The sequence below is a fragment of the Branchiostoma lanceolatum genome, chromosome 16, assembly GCF_035083965.1.
Source record: "Branchiostoma lanceolatum isolate klBraLanc5 chromosome 16, klBraLanc5.hap2, whole genome shotgun sequence".
NCBI classification, from domain to species: Eukaryota; Metazoa; Chordata; class Leptocardii; order Amphioxiformes; family Branchiostomatidae; genus Branchiostoma; species Branchiostoma lanceolatum.
Window position 1 is genome coordinate 5,156,986 of NC_089737.1, and position 25,571 is coordinate 5,182,556.

Genomic DNA, 25,571 nt, shown 5'->3' on the forward strand with positions numbered 1-25,571 from the left:
ACACGGACCGACATGGTTTAGAACACGTTATACGCTCTTTGAATTGTCACAGCGACTAGAGAAGCTAGCGCTAAGTTACCGGTACATCATATATAGCAGGACTCAAAGACCTACATTTTTTTCCAGACGAAAAACATGGCGACAAAATCTAACTACACTTGATGCCACGCCCCCTGACAAAATGGTGGAACAACATGGCACATTTGTTGTTTTTTTGTTTTTCAAAAACTCTCTCAAATCATTATTGAGTCTGTGAGTGTTCTCTAACCTTGCTACTACCAAATATAACGAACTTGGCGATGTTACCATGGTCATTTAGTGAATTTAAACCGACGAATGTCGAACAATGATCGCCTTTTGTACAGACCCAACTATACAGACGTGTCCTGCCTACCATTTGGGAAATGAACAGTCGGGTCGAAAAATCCTACACGCTCAATTTGGCTATATGGGGACACTGTATTTTACGGCTGAACAGGTCTAGAAAGCTCATTTAAAGGAATAACCACCCAGAAATATATATTTAGACAAAATGTTGCCAAAACGTTGGGTCCCTATTTCAACCAAATGGAGACCGCTGGGCGACCGTGCAGCGACTAAAATTGGACAATTGGACAATTGTGATCCCTGATTTCATAATTGGAATATGATGCAAGATGTAGAATTATGATCTAAAGTACAGCAAAACACGCCAAACGTATAAAAAATCTGTTCCTTGTATATAGAATTCGTACCCTGGGCGCCAGACTAGTACCGGGTCGCTAGCGATTTGCTTTGGCGGCCCAAGAACAGCCTGCCCGCCCGGTCTTAATCAACGCTCCGGGGAGATGTAGCCCGTGGGAGTGGACCGCGCCCCTTTTACTAGTCTGGTAGGGCCGGTCAACTCCCCGGTTAGAAATCCTAATTCGGGTTCTGCGGGCTGGGGTCTCTGTAACTGACTACAAGGTACCGGCTAAATGGAACCGGCTAAAATGCCCGATAAACAGCCTGGAACCCAGTGTATTATGAATAGAATTCGTTGAGCAATCCGTCAAGTCTTTGGTCGCTAAGTACACGCGCAGTCGCAGACTCTAGTACCAGCGGAAAGAGACGAAATACCTTAAGACTCCATTGCTTATTCTCTGAAGTGTGACGAAGACTGGGGGAGCTAGCGCTAAATCAATGCAACCAAGTCAATCTCAATAACCCACGGACCCGACTTCACCCGTTTAAGATCTATGTACTCGAAGTGAATTCTTACAGACACAGTTTTAAACGACAGCTGTGACGTTGAAAAGTCGAGTGTCACAAAAATATCGGCTTCAGACAAGACCGACAGAGTTGAGACCACTTTATACGCTCTCTAAATTGTCACAGCGACTATAGGACCTAGCGCTAAGTTACTGACACAATCACCTACAAATTCTACCTCGCCCGTTCTTGAAAGGTCTTTACTCACATTGACTTCGCACGAAGACGGTTCAAAAGGACTTCTGCGACTGAAGACTGTCAATACGAAGTGGGAGTTTTCAGTCAACCAGTTTAAACTGGAACAGCAACTCTTTGTCTAACGATGTCAAGGACGGTCAAACTAAATTATCTGGCGGGTTTGAGTGCGACAAAACAATGGCGCTCAAGGATTTTGTCTACATTTTGTCATGCTAGACTGGACAGCGATCGTTAAATAGGGCAAGGTTATACGTGAGAGGCCAAAATGGCGGCGCCTCTAATCTCAAGTGTTGCTGTTCAGTGTACGGGGCGGATTGGAGCTTACCGGCTGACCGGAGCTTCTCTGGCTAGCATATATACGATTTTCGTCGCACCGTCGAGATCTGCTTGGAGATTATTTAGTACCCCCCTCCCACCCCCGCATATCATGCGTTTCGCGATATAATACGTATTTCTCCCAAAGTCTCCCCTCTGCCTGTTATCATATCATTCATTTAACATTTCTAGAAGCTATCCACATGAAAATCTCACTTATATCCCTGGTAGTATACATATCTAGTAGGTAATCTTAGCGCTTTGTAAAATGCGTCCCAATACAAGAATGGAGCTTATTCCTTTTCTCGTCTAGAACTACGCAAAACATGTCTACATAATTCTATTCAGAAATTTAAGTGCTCTTACAGACGGAAAAGATTCGAGATATAGAAACCACCTGTCTTACAAAAATAAAGGTAAGTCGTCCGCATACCTTGATAAGAAGCACTGTCTAGACGTGTGGTGTGGCGCGTTACAACGTGCCCGTCTGGTAACTGAGCCCCGACTAACCCCCTCTACCCCGCCGGCGGCACACATATAAACCGAGTCAACAGGATATCGCGTCATCTTTACTCCGAAAGAGTCGGCGATTGGCGATCGGCCACTCCAACATACCTGAAAACAGGTCAATTATTCTCTTTGTTGATGTATGTTGACTAACCCACAGGAAGCCGTGCCTTTGCGTTTCGTGGAAGAAACAGCACACCACATCCGGCCACAAAATAATCATAAACTTCCTTCATGGCCGGCCCCTCTTAAGATGTAACAGTTGTAAAAGGCATGCATGTATTTTCTTATAAAACAATGGAAGAGGCAGGCGTGACAGAACGTACGGCCCTCGAAGTAATAATTGGAGCCGTTAGTCAGAAAAAAAGATGTACCGCTTCTTGCTGTAAACGTACGTTTTTTTGGAAATATTGCTCCAGCTTTGTTCCGCATTTCGCCGCATACAAGATGACCTTCAGAACATAACAACACTCTCATGATTCTGCGGTGTATCTTAAAACGGCAACATGACAAGACAACAAAAAATACAGCTCTACATGCAGCACCAGTAATCCCCGAGGTATGCACACTTAAGATATCCAGGTGTTCAAGACATTCTTGAGAATGCCCTCGCTGACACTGCGTACTGTAAATGCATTTTTATTTCGAGCTAAGGCGAAAATGGAGTGTTCACGGTGGTTTTAAGTTTGCGGTAGCGCTATAGTCACATACTGCTACAGTATTGGACATAAATGTTCGCGGTGGTGAAACGGTAGCCGTGAAAACCGCGAACGTAAAACCACCGCGAACATTTAAGCATTTACAGTATTATTAGGGCCCTGTCACACTTGTGCGTATATTTAAGTGCGCATGAGTTCCGCAGTAAAATTTTTTTTGGTTTAAGTAAGGTTTGCGGGGAAGAACTTTTTTTTTTACTTTGACCCACCGTTGTGCAGGCTGGTAATCGAACCAAAGAAAAGACTTATTCGGCTGCAAACATACCCTAAACCAAAGGCAAGTTAATACGCAACCCATGCAGACTTGCCTATACGCACAAGTGTGACAGGGGCTTTAGGGTCCGGGTTCCTGACGAAGTAATCAGTACACGTTGCGCGCCCACAGTGATTTATCCGGATGTATAGTGGTAGCCATTTTAAAGGTTAAAAAAATGTAAAGCATTCACTCTACATTGATTGAGGTGAAGCATATTGATTTTTAAGTAGCTAGTAGTAGTGTAAGGCGGCTTCGCTACGGCTCGCGTTTTTAGCCAAGCAAACCGGGTCATCCATACTTTTCTCGATAAGTCTGTTGGTTTTCGTGCAGAGGTTTGACGCTTGAGGCTTACGACTGTAGCTGTCTCATACACGGGACCGCCGGCTTTACGTCACCATCCGAAATGGCGAATACAATCTCTTACAACATGTCCGAGCCCACGGTTCTACGGGATCTACGGGATTTGATTAACTCTTCAGACAAATGCTCCAAGATGACCACCCCCTACACGATCTCCCCCCCCCCCCCCTCCAGATCCAGAACTACTGGTTTATCAGTGGACTAGCCCCCTGATACAGTGATTGCACCACTGTTTGGAGATGAAGTATGAATGCATTTCTGTAAATGTCAATAGTCCATTCCCAAATCTGGTTAAATATGCCCGAATCTTGTCACTTAACACCGAAAACTATGATACATTATTACACGCCCATAGAGTGCTGTGAATTTTCATTGAACTTATTGGAACTGTTCAAACCTAGTACTGACAATATCGTTTGGTACAATCCTAACCCAGTTCCTGGTAAACGCGACCGAACAAAGACCATTCAGACAAAACGCCCAGTCATTGGGGGTCATTCTTAAAACTTCGGTCACAAAAAGGCTCGCTAGACACTCGTGTCAGCGTTGTTAACTTAACAAACAAAAACTATGATATTAGAGAATCTTATTGCAACATTTACTAAACCACGTTTACACAAATGGCGAAGGAATCCATTTCTAAGGGTAGCATAAAGAAAAGCATGTAATTTTAGTCTCACAGTGAGAAATGTCAACCATCGCCCTCCCCCTTGCGTAAACATTGAGATTTGGCACTACACCAACATTGAAGTTACTTGCTTAAACAGGTGTCATTCAAACCCTCGTTGGCCGATGTCAAGTTACTGCCCCTGCCCACTATTTACCCAAACTGCTCTTGTACTAATCAGAAATCGTTTCGACCTTCTTTGGTGCTAACTCTGAATTCTGAATACTCGGAAATATACCTTATCTGATATATATGATATATGAGTCATATACATATTTTTGACTATTTTCAAGTATAAAATACGCGCTGACTAAGTTATAGCGAGAACTGTTTTGCATATCCGGTGGTGCACCAGATTTTGAGGATGTCGACAGTTTTTTGTCTTGTTGTAGGCGTTTCGCAAAAAGTCCACCACGTGTTTCCTGACGAAAAACCACTATAATTAATCGTCCAACCCTAAGGAATAATTATTCTAGTCACGAACAGAGCGGCACACCAAGCCTACAAGCTGCCAGTGACCACGCAAAGAACACCTGTGACTGAAAAGGCACGCAATTTATGTATGGCGGTCGATAGTATAAAGGTTAAAAAAAAAAGGTCCATACTGCTTTTTCAAGTACCTGAAAGCTAACTACAAAGCAAGCAAAGCAAAGCATGTAATTTTAGACAAACATAATCCCGGCCGGGCCTACAGCGAGAGTTGTTTACCCTCACCCTCCCTCGTGAGAAAACGTTGATAAGGTTTGGCACTACGCCAACTTTGAAGTCCAAACAGGTGTTACTCAAATGCTTGTTGGCCGAGTTCAAGCCAAGTTCATGCCCCCGCCAAATATTTTCCTCTAACTAGAGTTAAGTATTTGTGCTACATATTTTTCAGGTTTGCTATTTTAGTTTAGCGATTACGGGGTCATTTTATAGATATGAATTGGTATTGAATTTTTCTTTTTATTTGAGTTGAATGTGTGATAGTTGCGTGCCGATCTGTTAAAAATAGAGAGAACGCTAGCGACCCCAAAAAACACCCGTCCCAATGGTATGGCGACCCTGTGACGTCACAATTCAAGATGGCGGCCACCACACATTCCAACGGATCCAACAAAGGTTTTGCTACGCAAACCTGTAACAGAACACCACTTGAAGGTTTTGAGTATGTCTAAGGCCGTAAGGGGGACTGAAATGCATCACACTCGTAGGGCGTAGTAACTCACAAACAGAAATCTGAGCGGGTTTTGACACTATTTTTTTTATTTGTTTATTAAAAATTCACCACAAATGTGGAAGGGATGGGAGAACAGGCTATGATGCCTTTTCCAGCTCTCACCCCACAGAGGTACATCCAACATCAGATACAATGAACATTTTGAAATATACGTTACAATTACAATATAACCTAATCAATAACTAAGCGTAATCAATCATATTACACATTACTACTCAACAACATAGATAACGACTAAAATGAACATATTGCACTATTTCAGAGTGGCACTACTAGCAAACTACCGAGGTCTTAAGGCCAGACATGTAGCACATCTACAGGCAGACACTATCCCTTGTTGGCAGCCGTCAGTCTCGCAAGACCATAACCCCAAACCCAACTCTAATTAGCTCGAACCCTAACCCTGATTTGACTTCACAACAGAAGGTAATCTCAACAATCAGTAGCGAGGGACCTTGTCCGATCTTGGGCCAGACAGAAACCGTCTGGCTTTGGCCCAAAAGACGCGCTTAGTGTTTAGCCAAGGGCCTGAATGCTCGAAAACATGCCATATCTGATAAATGCTGCCACACATGCATATTTTAAACTATTGTGTCAAGTCAGCCCATTGCCAAATTTCCACAAAATAAAACAAAAAAAGACTCAACTTCTAAATAACAACCCCATGACTGCAATTTTTAACATTTCCATACCGCCGGCGCTTAGGCAATTAACATGATTTTGATAGAGACCGCGTATTTTTGTCAGACAACTTCGAAATGTTGACTTTGAAGTTTTTGGGCCGAGTTGGCTAGGGAGATATGGGCCGAGTTGACTGGGCCGAGTTGGTAATGGGCCAAGTCGTCCGAATTCCTTAACAATGTACTGACTAAGTTTTAGCGAGAACTGTTTTGCATATCCGGTGGTATACCAGATTTTTAGGATGTCGACAATTCCTTGTAGAAAAGCAACCACGTGTTTCCTGCTAGAATGCCAATATAACTAATCGACGGATCATAAGGAAGGCTGTACAAGGTTAAACCACGTGCAGAGAGCCACACCAAGCCTACTAGCTTCCACGGGGACCCTACAGAGAACACCTGTGATTAAAAAGGTACGTTATGACGTCTTATTGAGTGTGCTTGTAACTTGTTTACTCAGAAACCGTTTTGAATTTGTCCCAAAAGACCTGCTTGGTTATTAGCCAGAAGCCTGAATGCTTGAAAACATGCCTTATCTGATATATGCGTCACATGTACATATTTGTATAGTGCATATAGATACACAGAATACCCGGTCTGTGACTGAAAAGGTACTATATGTCTATCTCACTTTAAGTTATGATTGAGTGTGCTTGTCACTTATTTAGTATGGTTGTGCAAGGTTTTGTAACTTATGTTACAAGCAGGGGTTCGCATAGCCTGAAATTCAGTAAAAAAAACTTCAATTTTAAGAATTTAACTTGGTGCATCGACAGTAACACTAGGGTCTGCATGTCTTTTTCCATGAGGTGTGGCGCCCTATTTTGATTCTCCGTTAATCATAGTTTCCCATTCTCACGTTAAGCGTTGTCGGTAAAGTATTCGTAAGCGTAACTGTCTCTTTAGTTCCACATAGTACGTTAGTTATCCAGAATTCATCTTTAAGCGTTAGCGACACATTTGCCGTAAAGCCCCCACTTACTGGACCTGCGGCATTCTGGCGGCGTCGGTGCGTCCTAAACTGGATTTGTTTTCCCCTTGACGTTACAATGGGAATATCATTCAAAACGTACAAATATGACCAAAAGACAACAAAACACACGATTCTTTTTTTGTCGATTAAATTCGTTGAGTGCTTTGTCAATTCGATCGGCCATAGCGACGCCGCCAGCGTACCGCGGGTCCAGTACAGTGACAGGGGGGCTTTAGCGACACATTCGTCGTATTCCGTACAGCTTAGTCGAACGCCATATTGCCCAAGAGTCACAACGGAACATCTAGTTGTGTCGCTGTTCGCAGGCTAGTTTTATCAATCAATCCATCCCTCAAATCATCAGTCCCATAGTTATACAGCCGTCTTTTTTCTCACTGTCCGTTGGATTGTACGTACCTTCAGTATTTCTGCTGTCTTTTGTTGTGTTTTCGCCTCTTTGACGGATAACGCGCGTACGGATCCGAAGACTAGGCCCACTATGATGCCTAAGTTGTCGCCCCAGGTTTCAAGCCGCATTCCTGCCACTGCCAAATATATGTCTCGCAACTGCTTGTAGTTTATCAGTATAACTGTTGGACCCTTAGGGGACGGAAGCTTGTCGCACACTTGTGGGGTGTTTTAATTAGCAAGCAGAAATCTGAGCCGATTTTGGGAAGAGGGGTCGTGCTGTGGAGGCTCACATACATTAACCCTAGTCCTAACCCCACCCTACTGACTCAAACCCTAACCCCATCCAAACCCTAACCCTACTCTAACCCAAACCCTAACCCCACCCTAACCCAAACCCTACCCTACCCTGACCCTAACCCCACCCTAATCCAAACCCTAACTCCACCCTAACCCAAACCCTAACTCCACCCTGACCCAACCCTAACCCGACCCGAACCCTAACCCCACCCTAACCCAAACCCTAACCCCACCCTAACCCAAACCCTAACCCAATCCCCGATCCTAACCCTTACCCTAACCCCACCCTAATCCAAACCCTAACCCTAACCCCACCCTAACCCTAACCCCACCTTAACCCAAACTCTAACCCCACCCAAACCCTAACCCCACCCTAACCCTGACCCAAACCCTAACCCCACCCAAACCCTAAACCCACCCAAACCCTAAACCCACCCTGACCCAAACCCTAACCCTAACCCTATACCCTAACCCTACCCTAACTCTAACCCAGCCCTAACTCTTACCCCAAACTAACCCTAACCTAATCGTCCTAACACTAACCCCACGCACGCGCACTACTCAATTGCGCAAAGATTTGGCCAAGCAGAAATTGACTCGACACAGGATACTCCATGCGGTTCAATAGCCACATTCATGTCTGTGTTGATGGACAAACATCCTGTATATTATTACGTGCCCATAGAGTGCTGTGAACTTTCATTGAACTTACGCCAAAGATGAATAAGTTACTGGCTCAAGCAACTGGATAAAATTTTGAAACAGTCAGACGCTTCAGACAGCATCCGCTGTCTAACCTTCATCAACGTTTCATTGAACTTTTTTGTACTGTTCAAACCTAGTGTTGACAGTATCTTTTGGCACAATCCTAACCCTAACAGTTCCTGGTAAACGTGTTCCTGTGGGTGCGACCGAACAAAGACCTTTTTTTTTGTTATCAAACAAAAATATTCGCCAAAAATCGATATTTCAAAATATCCGCGTTGACACGCGTCATTCTTTTACTATCATGAACATTCCTGCAAAGTTATATTGATGAACATCGAAGCACAAGCCAAGGAGAGCGTTTTTTTCTAAAAAAAGGGGCGTGGCCTTATGAATCTTGATGACGTAATCATGACATCATACAAATTCTGAAATTATCACCTTGCTATAAGGTACTACCTGAAAAAAAAATCACGGTTGAGGAAGGTTTATAAAGCTTATGAAAGGGTTTTTTCAAAAACATCCCAAAATTCCTCAGCCACCCTTAGACAATACCTTAAACAAAACGCCCAGTCACTGGGGTGATTCTTAAAACGTCGGTCATTAATAAGGCTCGCTTGACACTCGTGTCAATGTTGTTGGCTGAAAATTAGCTGGTCAAACCTTATAAAGTAAACAGTTTTCCAAATGACGTTTCTAAAGTATGAATTCCAACTGTCTTCCTAATCTATTATTTATTTGTCTTGGCTTTGCGGTGTACATTCGTGTGGAGGTTTGTTCCTATCTCATGGACCACACATGTTGCTTACAGTAAGGTACGAGATCAGTCCCGGGGAATGTTACTTAGCCAGCGGCATTAGGGTATGGATGCTTTTAGCGCTACACCCTGCGACTGTTTTGACATTAGATACTGTGTAACTCGTACCGAATTTACTTAGGCCCTTATCTCATTGGACGCACGGCACGTTTGCGAACTCACTGTGACCGGGCGATTTGACAGCATAGCGCTAAACGAGTTTGAATGATAAAAATCGAATTATTTTACGCTTTGTTGCCTTTTAAGTAACACATGGCATTCTCATATTAACTAGAGTTCCAAGACCTAATACCTTCGCCAAATGATTTTAACCTTTATAAATGACGTATTGGGAGTGTTTCTCATCAATTATAAATCATACCAGTTGATCGTCTTCACCCAAATGTCAGAAGTTGTCCAAAGCATGAGCTTAACAAAGAAGGTTATCTTAACATTTATCATCAATTATGCAAATGTCATCCTTATAAGCATAATTCAATTCAACGATGATCATTTCTAGGTCTCATTAAGATCTACCCACCTACCAAATATCAAGACAATTCATCATAGCCTTCTTGAGTTATGGTGGTCATTTACACACATACAAACGCTACCCTGTGCATATTACCTTCTCGGCGAAGGTAATAAAGTCAAGGGTGACACAAATCCGTTAACGTGCCGCTGGTCCAGCGAGAGAGGGGGATTAAGGTCTCACACGGCAATTAGGCCATCCCATTGGATATAACGTTAAAACACGAACATATCAAGGCCGTAATTCCAATAAAAAAACAGAGTTTCCGGAGATGTTTTACTTTCTATTGCAAGCACACACGTTCTTGAGACAATGAAAGAATTGTCACCAAAATATAACCAGGGGAGCCATATCTGATGGCATTCAAAACCGCAATTACCTACCAGCCGCAAGAGGCTCTCTGGTGCCGAGAGAGCCCGACCGCAGTACTCAGGTCAAAATATCGTGTACGTCCGACAATCGCTTGGATGCCAAAACTTTCCTGCCTTATCCTGTCAGACATAAACAAGCTTTCACCTCAAATGCTTTGTATATCAAGTGGGAGCGATCAAAGGCAATTTATGATCGACTTAAACACCTGCCTTTGGGATCCAATCATTTTTTTAGCCCGCACTCTTCTACACGCGGACTAATTCAGGCATGAGACCTTAAAGGGGTGTTTTGTGTACATTACCGTCTGTAATGCCCATTTTGTCAGTCGCGATCGGAATTGAAAAACGAACGGGCACAGGCCCAACTAGCCCTCAAGGCAATACCTGCGGTATACATTTGACGCCAAAACATTGTGATACAATGTGTCAATGTATTTTAAGCGACTCGACAGAGGATTTTCTTCGCTGGCTGTGAATGGGAGAAAAAGGGCGGGCGCGTTGTCTGTGGATGCATGAATGAATTTGACAGTAGTTCTAAATCCCTGGTCTTCATTTTAAGTAGATTCATCATGGGACAGACACAGTCACCACCTCCACGTCCCAAACTCCCTCAGACGAAGGTTGCCTCGTTTGCTGATCGACAGTTCCCTTTTGAGAACATCGTGCTGGAAGGGGGAGGAGCTAAAGGGATCGCCTACATCGGGGCATGCAAGGTAAGGTAATTCACCAACCGTGACTTTCATAACCATGTAACAGTGGTAAACTAAATTAACAGTGAGCAGAATATTATTGGACTGAGAAGAGCACTTTGGACTCATGCTTCTGACCGTTCACAGCTTTAAGGTACATATCAGATATTTTGGGAAACACTTCTCTGATCCAAAACGGATCATAATGATCCCCAGCGGTGGTCTTCACGCTTCGTTGAAAATGAAAAAAATCTTAGGATTTTGTGATGAATCTTGAGATTTAATGGGACAATCTTGAGATTTAATGAGACAATCTTGAGATTTTATGAGACAATCTTGAGATGCTTTGAAACAATCCTGGAGAAATCTTGAAAAATTTTTAAAGATCTCAAGATTTTGTGATGATCTTGAGATTTTACGAGACAATCTTGAGATTTTATGAGACAATTTTGAGATCTTTGAAACCATCCTGGAGAAGTCTTAAGACCTTTTCAAATATATCAGGATTGTATCATAAAATCTCAAGATGGTTTTAGGAAGGAGCATTTAATGGCAACTAGAGTTAAGTATTTGTGCTATATATACTTTAGGTTTGCCATGTTAGTTTAGCGATTACGGGGTCGTTTTGTTAATATGAATTGGTCTTGAATTTTTCTTTTTATTTGAGTTGAATGTGTGATAGTTTTGTGCCGATTTGTTAAGAATAGAAAACGCTAGCGACACCAAAAACACCCCTCCCAAAAATGGTATGGCGACCCTGTGACGTCACGATTCAAGATGGCAGCCATCACACATGCCAATGGATCCAACAAAGGTTTTGCTACGTAAACCTGTAATGTCTATTGAAGGGATGGAGTCCATAAGCTCAGAATGCGTCACAACAATTAACGCTAATCTAAAGATTTCTTCTATTGTGTAATTTAGAGAACACCGATACGCGAGTATACTCGTCTTTGCCCAGTCTAAAAAAAAGCTTCTAAAGATAGATTTCATACAACAACCAAGCACTACTTTCACCTGATTAGTAGTATTTGATGATTAATATTTTGTTAAATTTTTAATCTGTTTCTTCACAATTTGTTAATTATGATTAGAATTGATCATGCTAGCGTACCTTATTATGTTTAATACCTTAAATCATTTTATATTTCCTCATCTATTAGGATTTATGATACAAGTTATTTTCTATCGTTAATTTTGTTTAGTTTTGAGTAATGTACCATTTATTATATAATTCCTATCGTTAAGTTTCGAGGTGAGGCCCACGAAAAGCCACCTAGGCTTCTGCTCCCCCCCCTGCATATTTCTTTTGCCCTGTATATCTTTGTTTTAAAACATTTGTACATACGTGAAACAATAGACAAACAATAAACAAACAAACAATACCTTATTCTGAGAAAAGCCCTGCTCGCGGCGTATACATACCGTTGGGAGTCTCTGCTAAACCGGGCTTAGGTTTCCAGTTTTATGTATGTGGGTGGCCTCTAACCAGCTGTCAAACAATGAGAGAAACGTCTTTACCTAAAGAAACCATTAGGTGATTCTCTGATTGGCTGACAGCTGGTTGGAGGCCACGACCCAAAAATGGACACCTCAGCCCGGTTTAGCAGAACCTCCCCAAGGTATAATGTAATTACTACGGGCAAGGCTCTGCATGGGGGACTACCGTGATATTCTTGGAATGAGACAGACCTGGTGTTCTCTGAATGAGACCATATAAGTTAATTGTTTTGACACTTCCTGAGGTCCTTGAATCCATTCAATAGACATTTTACTGCAATAACCAGACATTGCATCACTCTTCCATTTATTACACACCCACAGTTTGGGCCACTTTCTTAGCTTGCAAAGACGGGTAGACGAGAAGTGGACATTACATGTGTTTCTAACAACGATAAAACGTACTCCCCTCCCACCTCTACAAGGTCCTAGAGGATGCCGGGATAATGCCTCAGATCAAACGGTTCGCCGGGACTAGCGCAGGCGCAATCACTGCCGCCCTCCTCGCCATCGGTATGACGTCAGAAGAGCTGCTTGAAGAGCTGAGCGCGCAAAACTTGCTGGAAGTTGTTTTGGGTAGATATCTTTGCATTTCTAGACGTTTACTAGAAGTTGATATTTCTTTTCAAATTCTTTGACAAATGATGCACTTAATCCTTCAGCTGATTACTTTTCATATCTTGCCCATGATTTTGGATGATTCCATGATTCTGGATGATATGTGTCACTAGTTTTAAAACGTCACAAGTTTTAAATTCATGAGAAGGCAAGTTTAGCAAAACCGATATGCATTTTTTAACAATGTCAACTCACTATTAAAAAGGAGGATTATCATTTTGGGTAAGGCGTGCAGTGATAGATACGTTTTAAAGCGTACTACTTGTAGGTTAACAAAAAGAGAGATTGTCAGTTACAGAGACTACTATATTTTTGTGCATGTCATGCGATGTAACGTTACGTCATGTTTCCACAGACTTATCTGTTCAAATACGTATGCTTATTAAGACAATGTTGTAAAAGGTTGATACATTTGTGGTTCTTCACTTTATATATATGAAATGTCAAGTGATTCAACCCAGAATAAAGTGCCGTGTGGAATAGTTAAAAAATGTTTTCCACAGACACCAGTTGGACCAAAACAAGCTGGATCCCAGGCATGCAGAGGTTCGGACAACTCTGGGATGTCATCCAAAACAAAGGAGCCTGCCCTGGAAACAAATTCCTGGAGTGGTTCGGTGACATCTTGGAAAGGAATCTGAAGAAGCGAGGACTTCCTCTTGACCGGGACGTGACCTTTGACCAGGTGACTCGATCTGTCATAATTATTGTTAAGGCGCTAAATAGATAATGTCTGAATAAAAATACTATTTTTAACACAACCAAGTGATTTATTCAATTGACGTTTCGGTGACCATCTGTCCATCTGACCATCTGTCGCTGCGTATAGATGCGTTCCCAAACGCAAAGTATTTACATATACTAGAGTTCCACGACCTCATACCTTCGCCAAATGATTTTAACCTTTATGACTGACGTATTAGGAGTGTTTCTCATCAATTATAAATCATACCAGTTGATTGTCTTCAAATATAACATGTCCAAAGTATGAGCTCATCAAATTATGAGCTTAACAAAGAAGGTTATGCTAATATTTAGCATCAATTATGCAAATGAGGCCCTTATAAGTATAATTTGATTCAATGATATTCACATTCACATAACTTCCCGATGCCACAAAGAAAGTATTAAATGTATGAAATTACCGTCATTTGCCAGTGTGGAATTAAAGAAGTTATTCATTAAGTATGCAAATTAGACTCACATTTGCATATTTTCTATCTATCAACATTCCTCTCTTCGTCAGTTACAATTTGAAATCATATCATGGAACAAAGCAGATTTTTAAATTGCCTCATTAATTATGCAAATTAGAATCTGATTTGCATAATTACCGTCCAATCATACTAAGCATCACACAAGCTATCAACATACCAAAAATCATGACCATCCATCAAGGCCATCTTGCTATAGTATTTTCTCGTCAATTATGCAAATGAGGTCTTCATTTGCATAGTTCATATCAATTAATATTTCTCTCTTCCTCAGTTACATATGGACACGTTTCAGAGTCCTATCATGGAATTTGGCGGATGTACAAACTTTCCTCATTGATTATGCAAATTAGATAGTGATTTGCATAAGAAGTATCTAATCATGTACATCATCACTCAAGCTATCTACTTACCAAAAATCATTACTATCCATCAAGCCCTTCTTGTGTTATTCCCTTTCAAAGTCAGATGCAAAACCTGCTCCTGCAGTTCCAAAAAAAGCCGCTAGGGGGCCCAAACCCATACCACTTACTCTCTGTCCAAAGATCTATCTACCACTCAAAAATCAGTTCCATAGCATGTCCAGAACACGAGATATCAAAACAGGAAGTTCCGCTGCAGTACCATAAGAAGCCGCTAGGGGGCCCAAAATCTAATCGTTTTCAGGTCTCATCAAAACCTACCAACATACCAAATACCAAGACAATCCATCAAGGCATTCTCGAGTTATGCTGTGCCACTACAAACATACATACATACAAACGCTACCCTCTGCATAACCTTCTCGGCGAAGGTAACTAGTATACACTGTTACAGGGAACGGCATCCGCGATACGGTCCCAAACGTACGGGAATGTAACACATACACTATTATCAACTTTAAACAATAAACAATATTCAGTGACTTACCAACCTGATGAAACTATTCACGGATGGATCATGTAATCTCCAAGCAGATCTATCGGTGACAAAGGCCGTACCCAACTGTCAAAATGAGTTTTAATCGATTAAAACTCCTTTTGCCAGTTGGATACGGTCTTTGCCACTGATAGATCTGCTTGGAGATTATTAGGCTGTTTTGAGCAGAAACAAATGACCGTCAGAATTCACAGCATGTTGTATGTAGTGTTTATCAAATTCAACTGAAATTGCAAAACCATGAAATGCTTAAAGCACAACAAAGTGCAACCCCCCCTCCCAAATCGAATCATAAAAAGCCAAATCTAAAGGTAGTTGAGGTACCTTTTTTGACTCATAGGTATGGGGATCTTTAAAAATGTACATTACAATGTCTTTGTCAACACAATTTTTTCAACAATGGCTTGTTCATTATCTCACATCTGTACTCAGTTGTTATGTTATGTTTTTGTTGTTGTCTAGATCTACCATGTTCTGGGTAAGGAGTTGTGCATCGTGGCTTACAACATGAACTACAACCGGGAGTCCTACTTCCACGTCAAGACCACGCCCGTTCTCAGGGTCCGGGAGGCAGTGCGCATGTCCATGTCCATCCCTGGTAAGATCCCAAACCTATTCTCCAAGCAGAGGTTTCGATCGGGGGAGGGTAGTTGAGGCCGAGATTTTTTTACACTCTCCTCTCCTCCACGAAGGAAGAGGAACGTAAAAAATCCCGGACACTCGACCGAAAACTCTGCTTTGAGAATATCCATAACAGGTCATTTCTTCCTAATCTCCAAGCAGATCTCTACGGTGCCAAAATCGTACAAGCTAGCCAGAGAGGCTCCAGTCAGCAAGAGAAGTTGCCAGGCACCGGGTTGCAATAAAAACTCCTTCTGCCAGTTGTATATGGTATTTACAACCATTGGTTCTTGGAGACTACTTTCCTCCAATACAATATTAACTTTCTTCGGTAACAATTGTACAAGGTACAACAACTGGCATCCTCTGCTTCATAAAAACAACCAATTTTCTATGAGACTAATCTACCTAAAAAAAGACTACGTAGCATGGGACGAGACATGACAATATACGAGTTTACAATTATTGGTAGAATTTCTAACGTTTAGGCATTCTTCTCTGTATTTTGTCATTACAAGAATAGCTAAAGTGGTGGTGGTGGTGGTGTGTGTGTGTGTGTGTGTGTTGGGGGGGGGGGGGGGGCTGGGTGGGGTGGGGGTGGTGGTTGATGTTATTGCATGCCCTTTGTAACTTGGCGCATGCAAGGACCCCGGTTCACTAGACGGCGCTCTCACTACGATCTATCTGCGACCTGAGCTTGATTTGTGTAACCCTTCATTTTAGAATAATAATGTAATATTATGCAAAAGATAAAGTACGATTGAAAACGCAACAAAACACGAAAAGCATGAAAAGATTTAATTCAATTCTTTATCTAAGAAATTTGTTGATTCTCTGGTCAATTTTAGGTCGCTGAGAGAGCGTGGCGAGGTTGAAGCCCCAGCGGAATGGGTGTATAAGTAACTGGTCAACGTTTAATTCGTGTACGTGGAATAGCTAGGTTTTACAGCAAATTTTTTTTATCCTTCAGTGGTGTTCCAGCCGTATACACTCCAAAGCCTCTTCACCTACATTGATGGTGGACTGGCCGCCAACTTCCCTCTCTACGCATTTGATGGTAAACACAGAGTTTTTGTTAAATTGTTTTATGGTCATCATTGAATGCATCCAACAAAAAAATGAATATAATGTTAATGAAAAAGCATCAAAGGTCCTGTAAAGAAGATTTTCTCGTTTCTTGTGTACGTTTGTGTCTACTAAAAGCTGACTATATTCTAGTGTAAATTGTGACATGTACAAAACAAATGTTCGATACCGTGATAAGCTAGCAGGCCTTATATTACCTACAGACTGTGAGGTTTTGCCCTATAACCCTAGACCTAATTTTCCTTTGGTAATAGTATACTGGATTTGTTGGGATTTGTATTCCAATCAAATGCTGATAGTATATATCTTATCAAACCTTGTGATAGCATAATTATACTGATAAAAAGTACGATCTCGGCTTAGGTTGGTACCTGTCCATGAACAAGGAGGACACCTTCTACAAGCGCCTTACGACGCTAAAGGAAGAAGACGACGCTCTCATTCGTAGGGTTTTCTACCCCGAGTACAGGTGGGAGCGATTTGAGAGCCGAGGACCACAACAGTTCGAGAAAACTCTCGGCGTTCTAATCGTAAGTTCAGCGTCATGTTATGCTTAAACAAACAAGAAACAAGCGTCGAACATGGGCTGAGCATATTTTAGCGTTTAGTTGGTAGAATATGATGCTCGTCTTAACTTCGTTAAAAGAAATTCATACCAATGAACATAGAGAATTAAACTGCAACGCACGACTGAGAGAAGTGAGAATCTTACAAAAGGCATCCGCCATCTTTTTCTGCTCTGATGGAATTCACGTGACCTGTGTGTCAAAGGTTACACAGGTCACATGACACCGAGTTGTTGTAGAAAGGGGAAGGCCATTTTGCTCAACAGTTAAACATATGTCTAAGCAAGCAACAATCATGAAAATAAGCTATTTTGAAAATTAGAAACAGAACAAGCTCATCCTTGTCTTTTTTTTGCCTATGTTCAGTTTTCCAACTCGGACCGGGAGATTTATCAGGATCAGTTCGAGGAGCGTCTGAGGGACCTGATGAAAAAAGACTCCGACTTCATAAAAAGCAGGCCTGATACAGAGAAGGCTAGGTAAATCTCACCCTCGTAAACCAGGACCGCCTATCGCTCGACGTTACATCGCGAGCGTAAGCGGCCCTGGTAAACAGACCAGTCACATATGGTTATGATGACGTCGCCACCAAAACAGCTTTAGCCAATCAGAGGGTTTGCTTCCTCTGATCGGAAGCCAGCGCGCAAAGAACGCTTGGAAGCTATCAACCAATCAGGTTACGTGTTACGGCTAGCTCATTGATTATTCATGAGCTACAACTGCCGTTTGTGCCAAATAAGGTCAGCTCATTAATTATTCATAAGCAAGTCTCGTCGACCTGCCATAACCATATGTGACTGGTCTGTTTACCAGGGCCGCTTACGCTCGCGATGTAACGTCGAGCGATAGGCGGTCCTGGTTTACGAGGGTGGGTAAATCTATGAACACCATGCTATCAATGCATGTTTCATGCGTTGTTTATATACATTTAACCTTAGTAAAAACTTAATACACAGCAGATAGGGTAGAAATTACTTCATCTTTTTTTTTCTTTCAAGGACATTTACGGAGCAGTACGGCCGACAGCGAGCCGCAAGGGACGCTGGGATAAAATCGTTCAGGTCTCTCGTCGATGACCGGATGAAGAAGCTGATCGAGCTGATTGCCGGATGTGACGTCATGGATCATCTGGACGGCGGCACGTTTGATGTTCCTGAAACCCCAAGTCCATCTATGGCAAAAGGCGTAAGTTTTAAAACTATATTTGCTGGATTATTTTTAAACAATATCTTTGTACTTATGGTGACAATAGTGTACCCAATGTGGTGCCAAATAAAAAAAAAATTAGGATAGAATATAGACATAGCTTCAGTTTACAATTGAACTTCATAGAAATTGATCCTTTTTAAACATCTAAATACGAGATTGAAATATTCCTTATGCTGTTGTTTAAAGGCAACCAACGCAATATTAGGGCCCAAAAAAATAGAAATAAAAAAATTCTGAAATCTTTATGGTAGTGACATTTACTAACATTGTTAAGCACATTTGCGTAATAACTGCATACTTTGAGCATTTTAAAACCGCGCAAAATCGTGCTGTACGATGATCCCCTTAGTTTGATGAGCCTACAAAAACTCCGGCCACAATTTTCAGTGAGTTCTCACATTACAACGACGTAATGATTTTGCATGATGGACGTTGCTATACATTGTGATAATCTTGTTTGAACAGATCATGTATCGAAAGGACTGAATAACTTGACTTTCAAAATTCAATTTCTGGGGCATAATATTGCTAGGGTTACCTTTAAATTGCTGTTGATTCTTTCTAGACTGAAAGACTGCCAAGTTGGAGTGAAGCTGTACCGCCCGAAGTCATGGATACGGACCCAACAGCGCAAATAGAACCTAGAATCACAGTCGAGGAAGCTAGGCATGAGTTCTTTAAGGTCAGCTATGGTTATTGTTATCTCCATGAAAAATGGAAATATAGTTTTAGGTGTGTCTGTGTGTGTGTGTCTGCTTGTCTGTGTTTTGTGTTTCTGCACTACTGCAGTCAGCATAATTCAATAACCTCTTGATGAATTACGATGATATTTGGTATGTGGGCAGGTGTTGTGAAGCCGAAGTTCAAGGTCGATTTTGGGCCCCCTGGTATGTGACCTCGGTACTGCAGCAGAACTTCCATTTTTGTATCTTTTGTCCTGGACGTGCTATGGTCTTGTAACTCTTTTTACTCTTTTATCTACACAGTAGATTTGTCAAACGAAGCATTTCAAAGTTTTCTTACCTACCAACTGTTTCAAGCCGTAAATTACTATTATTATATTTGCCTGGCTAAAGAAAGGAACATTCTTTCATGCGGAAGGTCATTTGTTCGATCTTCGCTCACGACATTCTTTTTTTAGTATTCATTCTTTGCATTATGCTAGTTACTTATTCTTGCTCAGGGATGCAAACATCCTGTCAATAGTACCAAAAAGTATTATTAACCAGAATATCTTGTCAATTAGTCTTGGCCATATGATATTGATAATCAATGCAGCAAGTACGACATGTCATGCTCAAAATTTGCACCAAAAAAATAGAATATAGAATATACAAATCTCTTAACTTTTGACATCTGGCCTCTAACCCTCAGTTGTATGACCTTCGTGATTGTGAGTTTTTATTGTTTTGAATTATTTGAGTTGTTTGATTTATTACTCCTAAGTTTGATCATCCCTGTTTTATGTTATATGATTGTGTAATTGATCACTAATGAAGTTTATGTTAAGTTATTCCTTTTGTATCCTGATCTTTTATGACTTGTTATGTAACATAGGGCTCCCTTGGAAATCAGTTACTTTGATAACTGAAGGGACTACCCTAAAGATTAATAAATAAATTGATTGATTAATTAATATCACCTGACAGGTCCAAATCAAGCTAATTGTTTGTAAATGGTGCTTTCCGACTTTCTGAGTAATATTTCATCCTTTTTAGATCGTAACAGAAGGTGACATCAAGGCGATGCAAGTTACCACAAAGGAGGCAGCATTCAGGGCATTGTTTCTGGACGCCACTGGAAAGGTAAGAGAAAAGAAATGTCACTCACCACCTCACCTATCCCTTGACCTCTTTTTTGGGTCGTTGGGGCACCATGAATCCTCCACCATCCTTCTCCACCTCACTCTATCCTCTGCTGCTCTCACTGCTGCCGCAAAGCTTAGTCCTGTCCACTCTTTTATGTTGTCCTCCCAACGTTTTCTCTGTCTTCCCCTCTTTTGGCTACCAGGCAGTGCCCCTTGTAGAATGGTTTTTGCAAGCCCTGACGATCTTACCACATGACCGAACCACCTTATGCTACGGTCACATTTCCAAAGCGGGCCCGGTCTGGTAGCTTGTAAGAACGAAAAATACGATCTAAAAGGCATCAAAACACACAAACGTAGAAAAATTAGTCCTTACCACAAGCTTGAAATATTTCTTATAATCTATCTTTATCCTTTGTTTTATCAAACAGCCCGGCCGGGCCCCAGTGTTGAAATTTGACCCTATCATTAGCTTGCGCTTCATTACAGTTATCAAGAGGTTGTCAAGTGGTCCAATGGCTTGTACTAGTTTGTTGTCGATTTCCTCGTTAGTAACACAGTCTAGATAGTACAATTGTAGCTTGTTAGCGATTGTATAATGAATCTTGACTGTATGTTGATAGTTTTAATAGTTTTTTTTCTAATTAGATTCCCTTTATGCGTAGAAAGTCATAAGAGACTCGCATGTTTCAATGCTAATTGACGGTACGTGTGTATCGGTGTGTCAGACTTGAATATATATCTAGAATAGTTTGAGATGCGCAATGTAGGTATCAACGTACATATTTGTTTATTGTTTGTTTATTTTTCGCATATATGTACAATTATAAAAAGATAAACAGGGCAAAAGGAAAACATGCAGGGGGGCAGAAGCGTGGGTGGCTTTTCATGAGCCTCACCGTAACTAGACAATGGGAATTTTTTACAAAATCATACATAATCAAAACTAAGCAAAATTAACGAAAGAACAAATTAAAATTGTACCATAAATCCTAGTGACATAAATGGAAAAGAAGAGGAACTACAAAATAAATTGAGTTGTAAGCATAATAAGTAAGATTATGCTATAAATGTGATTACACTCTACACTATCAAATTACCATTTTCAATTTATAAATAAATAGATCAAAATTAAACAAAATAATAATCATATGAATTATTATGTCATCAAATATCAAAGGAAAAGCGGAAAACAAGGAAAACAAGAGACCTGCTATGTTAGAAACTTAACTAAGCAATATCATACATTTTTTCATTTGCATGTACTAGTACCTCGTGAAACAAAAAAAATAGACTTAGACTCACCCCCCTCCCCCTAAAAAACATAGCTGACGGTGAAAAGGGTGATGAACATGTACGAGAACTATGCACCTCTACAAGTGGCCAAGAGAAGGATCCTGGGTACGAGATCTGTCGAGTCTACCGGACAGTACTACGGAACTCTCCTCGACTTTGTAGGCAGCAAGAACCAACTTTCTGTAAGTACTTCTATTAATTGACTTGTGTCTATTGCATTTAAGATATTGCCGTACAAAATGTTTTTAACAGCGAGCAGATTGATATTGGAATGAGCAGTATACTTTGGATTTTTTTCTGAAAATCTCAAGATTTTGTGCTAGATCTTGAGAATTTATGAGATGATCTTGAGATTTTATGAGACGATCTTGTATCTTTAAGATGTAAACGTTCAGAAGCATTAGTCCAAAGTGCGCTGCTCATTCCAATAATACTCTGCTCGTTTTTTTTACAGAATCGTACAATGATTTCATGGTTATTAGATTGTAGTTTCAGTTACTTCAACACTGAAGAAAACAAATCACAAAACGTCGCCAAACACCATGCACGCATTAGAAAACTACCTTTCATCAATTCTTAATAAATTCTTTAGAGTTAATATAACCAAATTAACAATCATTTCTCACTGCTTGGAAATAGAAAAAGGCCAATATCATAATATACAGCAGAGACGATGTCCTTCATGTCAAGATAGCGTTGAAGATAAATATCATTTCCTAATAACATGCCCCCCATATACTGTAGATAGACGATAAATGATCATGTATAATGGCTATGATCACATATGAATCCAGTATTAACCCTTGCCAAAGCTAAAGGCAAACACATACATTTTTAATCTACCAATGTATTTCCCCGACACCATATCTAAGTACTTAGGCCAAAACATATGTAGCGCTTAACAAATAGAGAATGTATTGTAACGTTAACAGACAAAAACGTTTAACGCATATTATATCAGTACGCCATTTACGTTCATATTCTTGTAGTTATAGTTTTCAGAATAGAATAGACTAGTTTAGTACTCATTGTATTGATTGCCTTGTCATTGTTGCCATACATTGTGCCATGTACAATTGTAGAGCAATAAAGTTCATTCATTCATTCATTCATTTGCTTTGAATTTGTAAAAAATGCATTGTCAAATATATTACACAAAATATGTATGTTCACTAAATGGCATTTTGTAAACCAACATTACAAACAATGAGAGGGCAGTCATATATTTGTGAAACCTTGAAACATTTAGTGGATTCTGATTATGTTTTTTTTTTCTACAGGAGAAGGACGTAGACCGGTGCATCGGGGTGGACGTGGACTATCTCTCTACCATGGACTTTGACATGACTCCCACGGATATGGAGTTTCTCATGGGTGTAAGTGTTATCTTTAAGGTATTGTCTAAGGGTGGCTGAGGAATTTTGGGATGTTTTTGAAAAAACCCTATCTTAATCTTCATAGACCTTTCTTAAACCTTATTTTTTTCAGGTTGTACCTGATAGCAATGTGATAATTATGCAAATTAGTATGATGTCATGATTACGTCATCAAGATTTATAAGGCCACGCCCCTTTTTTTAGAAAAAACGCTCTCCTTGGCTTTTGCTTCGATGTTCATCAATACAACAGGAATGTACATGATAGTAATACTTACTAGTCTAAAAGAACGCGAATATGTTGAAATATCGATTTTTTGGCGTTTTTTTTTGTTATCAAAGTTGAGGAAGGTTTATAAAGCTTAAGAAAGGTTTTTTTTTCAAAACATCCCAAAATTCCTCAGCCACCCTTAGACAATACCTTAAAGTAAAAATCAAAATGAAGATACTTAACAGAACCGATATTTTCACATCCATTCAATATGACTCTATAATCTTGCCCCGTGTATTTAGTTGACAGCTTGTACGAAATCTGGGTGCGTTTGTTTCCTTTTTTGGTGTGTATCATTTTGTAGCTATTTTGGATGGTGAAGTGAAAGGAATCGATTGGAAGGTTGCCCACGAAGGTATTACTTACTGGAGTGACAGGAAATTTAGGTCAGAGGTGGTGAAACTAGTCGTTAATCAGATTTGACAGTCCAGGTTATGGTCAATTAAGGAGGCTGTTAATATTTTGCCCTGTCTGTTTGTGGTTTGGCACTTATATATTTTCCAAAATCTAGTCACGGCCACATAGTGACCATTAAGTACAAAATAATCGCCTAATAGACAGGAAACGATCAGCTGTTACTTAATATGTTGACAAAAACCTAAATTGCATTATTAACTATTTACAATCAAACAAGACAACCACACGTAAATGTTTGTACACTTGCTGCAACATATAATTTACATATTGGGACTGGAATAATGCACTGAAATGATTAATCTTTGTTATTTTCATTTGATTCGCAGCAAGGAGCAACAGCAGCAACTGCGTACATCATGGAGTATGTGGAGAGCAAACATCCACCACGTAAACGTCTTCCAGTGTTGTAATTCCGAAGAGCGTGCACGAACCAACAAGTATTATTCAAGATAATTGAAAGTTTGTTGCAAGTTCTTGCCCGTAGGCTAATTGCAAATACATATAACATGATACTAAACCAACTTTATTTGTGAAGTTCTTGCCCGAGGGCTGATTGAAACAATGAAACAATTCAAGAAAAGTAAACGGATAGTGGAAGTTGACAATGGTGACAAGTGGAACAAGTGATTATTCCAAAAACTGCTACGGAATACAGTCCACTACTTTGAGTTTTGACTTCTATTTCCGAAGAGGTTTACAACAGTTACTGTACAACAAGCTACATGAACAAGATTGAAAGATCTTCTGAAGCAAAATTTGAAACTATAATGTGAATAAAGAAACTTATTGTATTTTGGATCATCAGTAATGGTATATCTATGATAGGCAATATAATCACAATCAAACACTACAGATATAGTACTTCAATTCTGTCTTGTCCAGATTCTATATCTATCAACCAAGGCCAAAACATTCATAACGCTATGCGAAAATGTAACTGCACTATTCCTAAATAAGATTTGGCGCGCGTAAAGTCGCAAAATAGCCTAGAAATACGTAATATGATAAGATGTTCAAGAAAGTTCCGTGTAGTTATTAGGTGAAGGTTTCTATCAATATAATAATGTGTTAATCGGAAAAATAGACCTAGATTGTAAAATGTGCTACATGTATATTGCTATACATTGTCACCGATGCAATTGCGGACAAATAAAATCATTCATTCATTCATTCAATATTCAGATTTGATCTGATTATTATGGTTGAGAGGTAGTTGGACAATCGTTCAATGATTTTCAACGATGTGTGTATGTGTGTGAGTGTATGTGTGTGTGTGTGTGTGTATGTGTGTATGTGTGTGTGTGTGTGTGTATGTGTGTGTGTGTGTGTGTATGTGTGTATGTGTGTGAGTGTGTGTGTGTGTGTGTGTGTATGTGTGTATGTGTGTGAGTGTGTGTGTGTGTATGTGTGTATGTGTGTGTGTATGTGTGTGTGTGTGTTTGTGTGTGTGTGTGCGCATGTGTGAGTAGTGTCCTAGAATACGCCAACGGCAATGCGCTTCTTTTGAGACGGGATCAATCATTTTGGACATCGGTCCAGACAGAGAGGTCAGTCATAGAAAGACTATAAGTAAGAAGAAATTCAATACTTTGGACAAAGAGTCATTTGGTCATCTTTATCCAGCACGTTGTCCTCATGCAGTCACATGATAATCACAAACACAAGAAGGCACAATTCAACACATTTCTTTCATCATCTAATAGTTATTTTTTTGGTATGGAAATTGGAATAAAAACAAATGTACAATTTTT

The 25,571-nt window shown here is 40.4% G+C and overlaps 2 protein-coding genes across 4 annotated transcripts in view; one reads left to right on the plus strand and one right to left on the minus strand.

Moving 5' to 3' along the window:
- LOC136421379 (uncharacterized) overlaps window positions 1-7,645 on the minus strand; it is a 33,782-nt gene extending 26,137 nt beyond the window's left edge. Inside the window, exon 1 of one of the 2 annotated variants that reach the window (XM_066408636.1) lies at window positions 7,539-7,645. The gene's annotated coding sequence lies outside the window, so the exon portion shown is untranslated. Of the gene's footprint in view, window positions 1-2,176; window positions 2,301-7,538 lie in introns of those variants that run through there. The other variant, XM_066408635.1, reaches the window with a different exon arrangement.
- LOC136421382 (uncharacterized) lies at window positions 6,440-24,367 on the plus strand. 2 transcript variants are annotated; one of them, XM_066408637.1, is made up of 14 exons: window positions 6,440-6,561; window positions 10,796-10,946; window positions 12,848-12,998; window positions 13,544-13,725; window positions 15,635-15,770; window positions 16,764-16,850; window positions 17,243-17,409; window positions 17,812-17,924; window positions 18,444-18,630; window positions 19,220-19,336; window positions 20,373-20,459; window positions 21,790-21,939; window positions 23,038-23,133; window positions 24,147-24,367. In XM_066408637.1, exons 2-14 carry the CDS (start codon window positions 10,803-10,805, stop codon window positions 24,228-24,230), a joined length of 1,701 nt encoding a protein of 566 aa, XP_066264734.1. In that variant the 5' UTR covers window positions 6,440-6,561; window positions 10,796-10,802; the 3' UTR covers window positions 24,231-24,367. The 2 variants fall into 2 exon arrangements, with proteins under 2 accessions (XP_066264734.1, XP_066264735.1); XM_066408638.1 differs by having other exon boundaries at window positions 6,455-6,561; window positions 10,793-10,946.
- The last annotated feature ends 1,204 nt before the right edge of the window (window positions 24,368-25,571 follow it).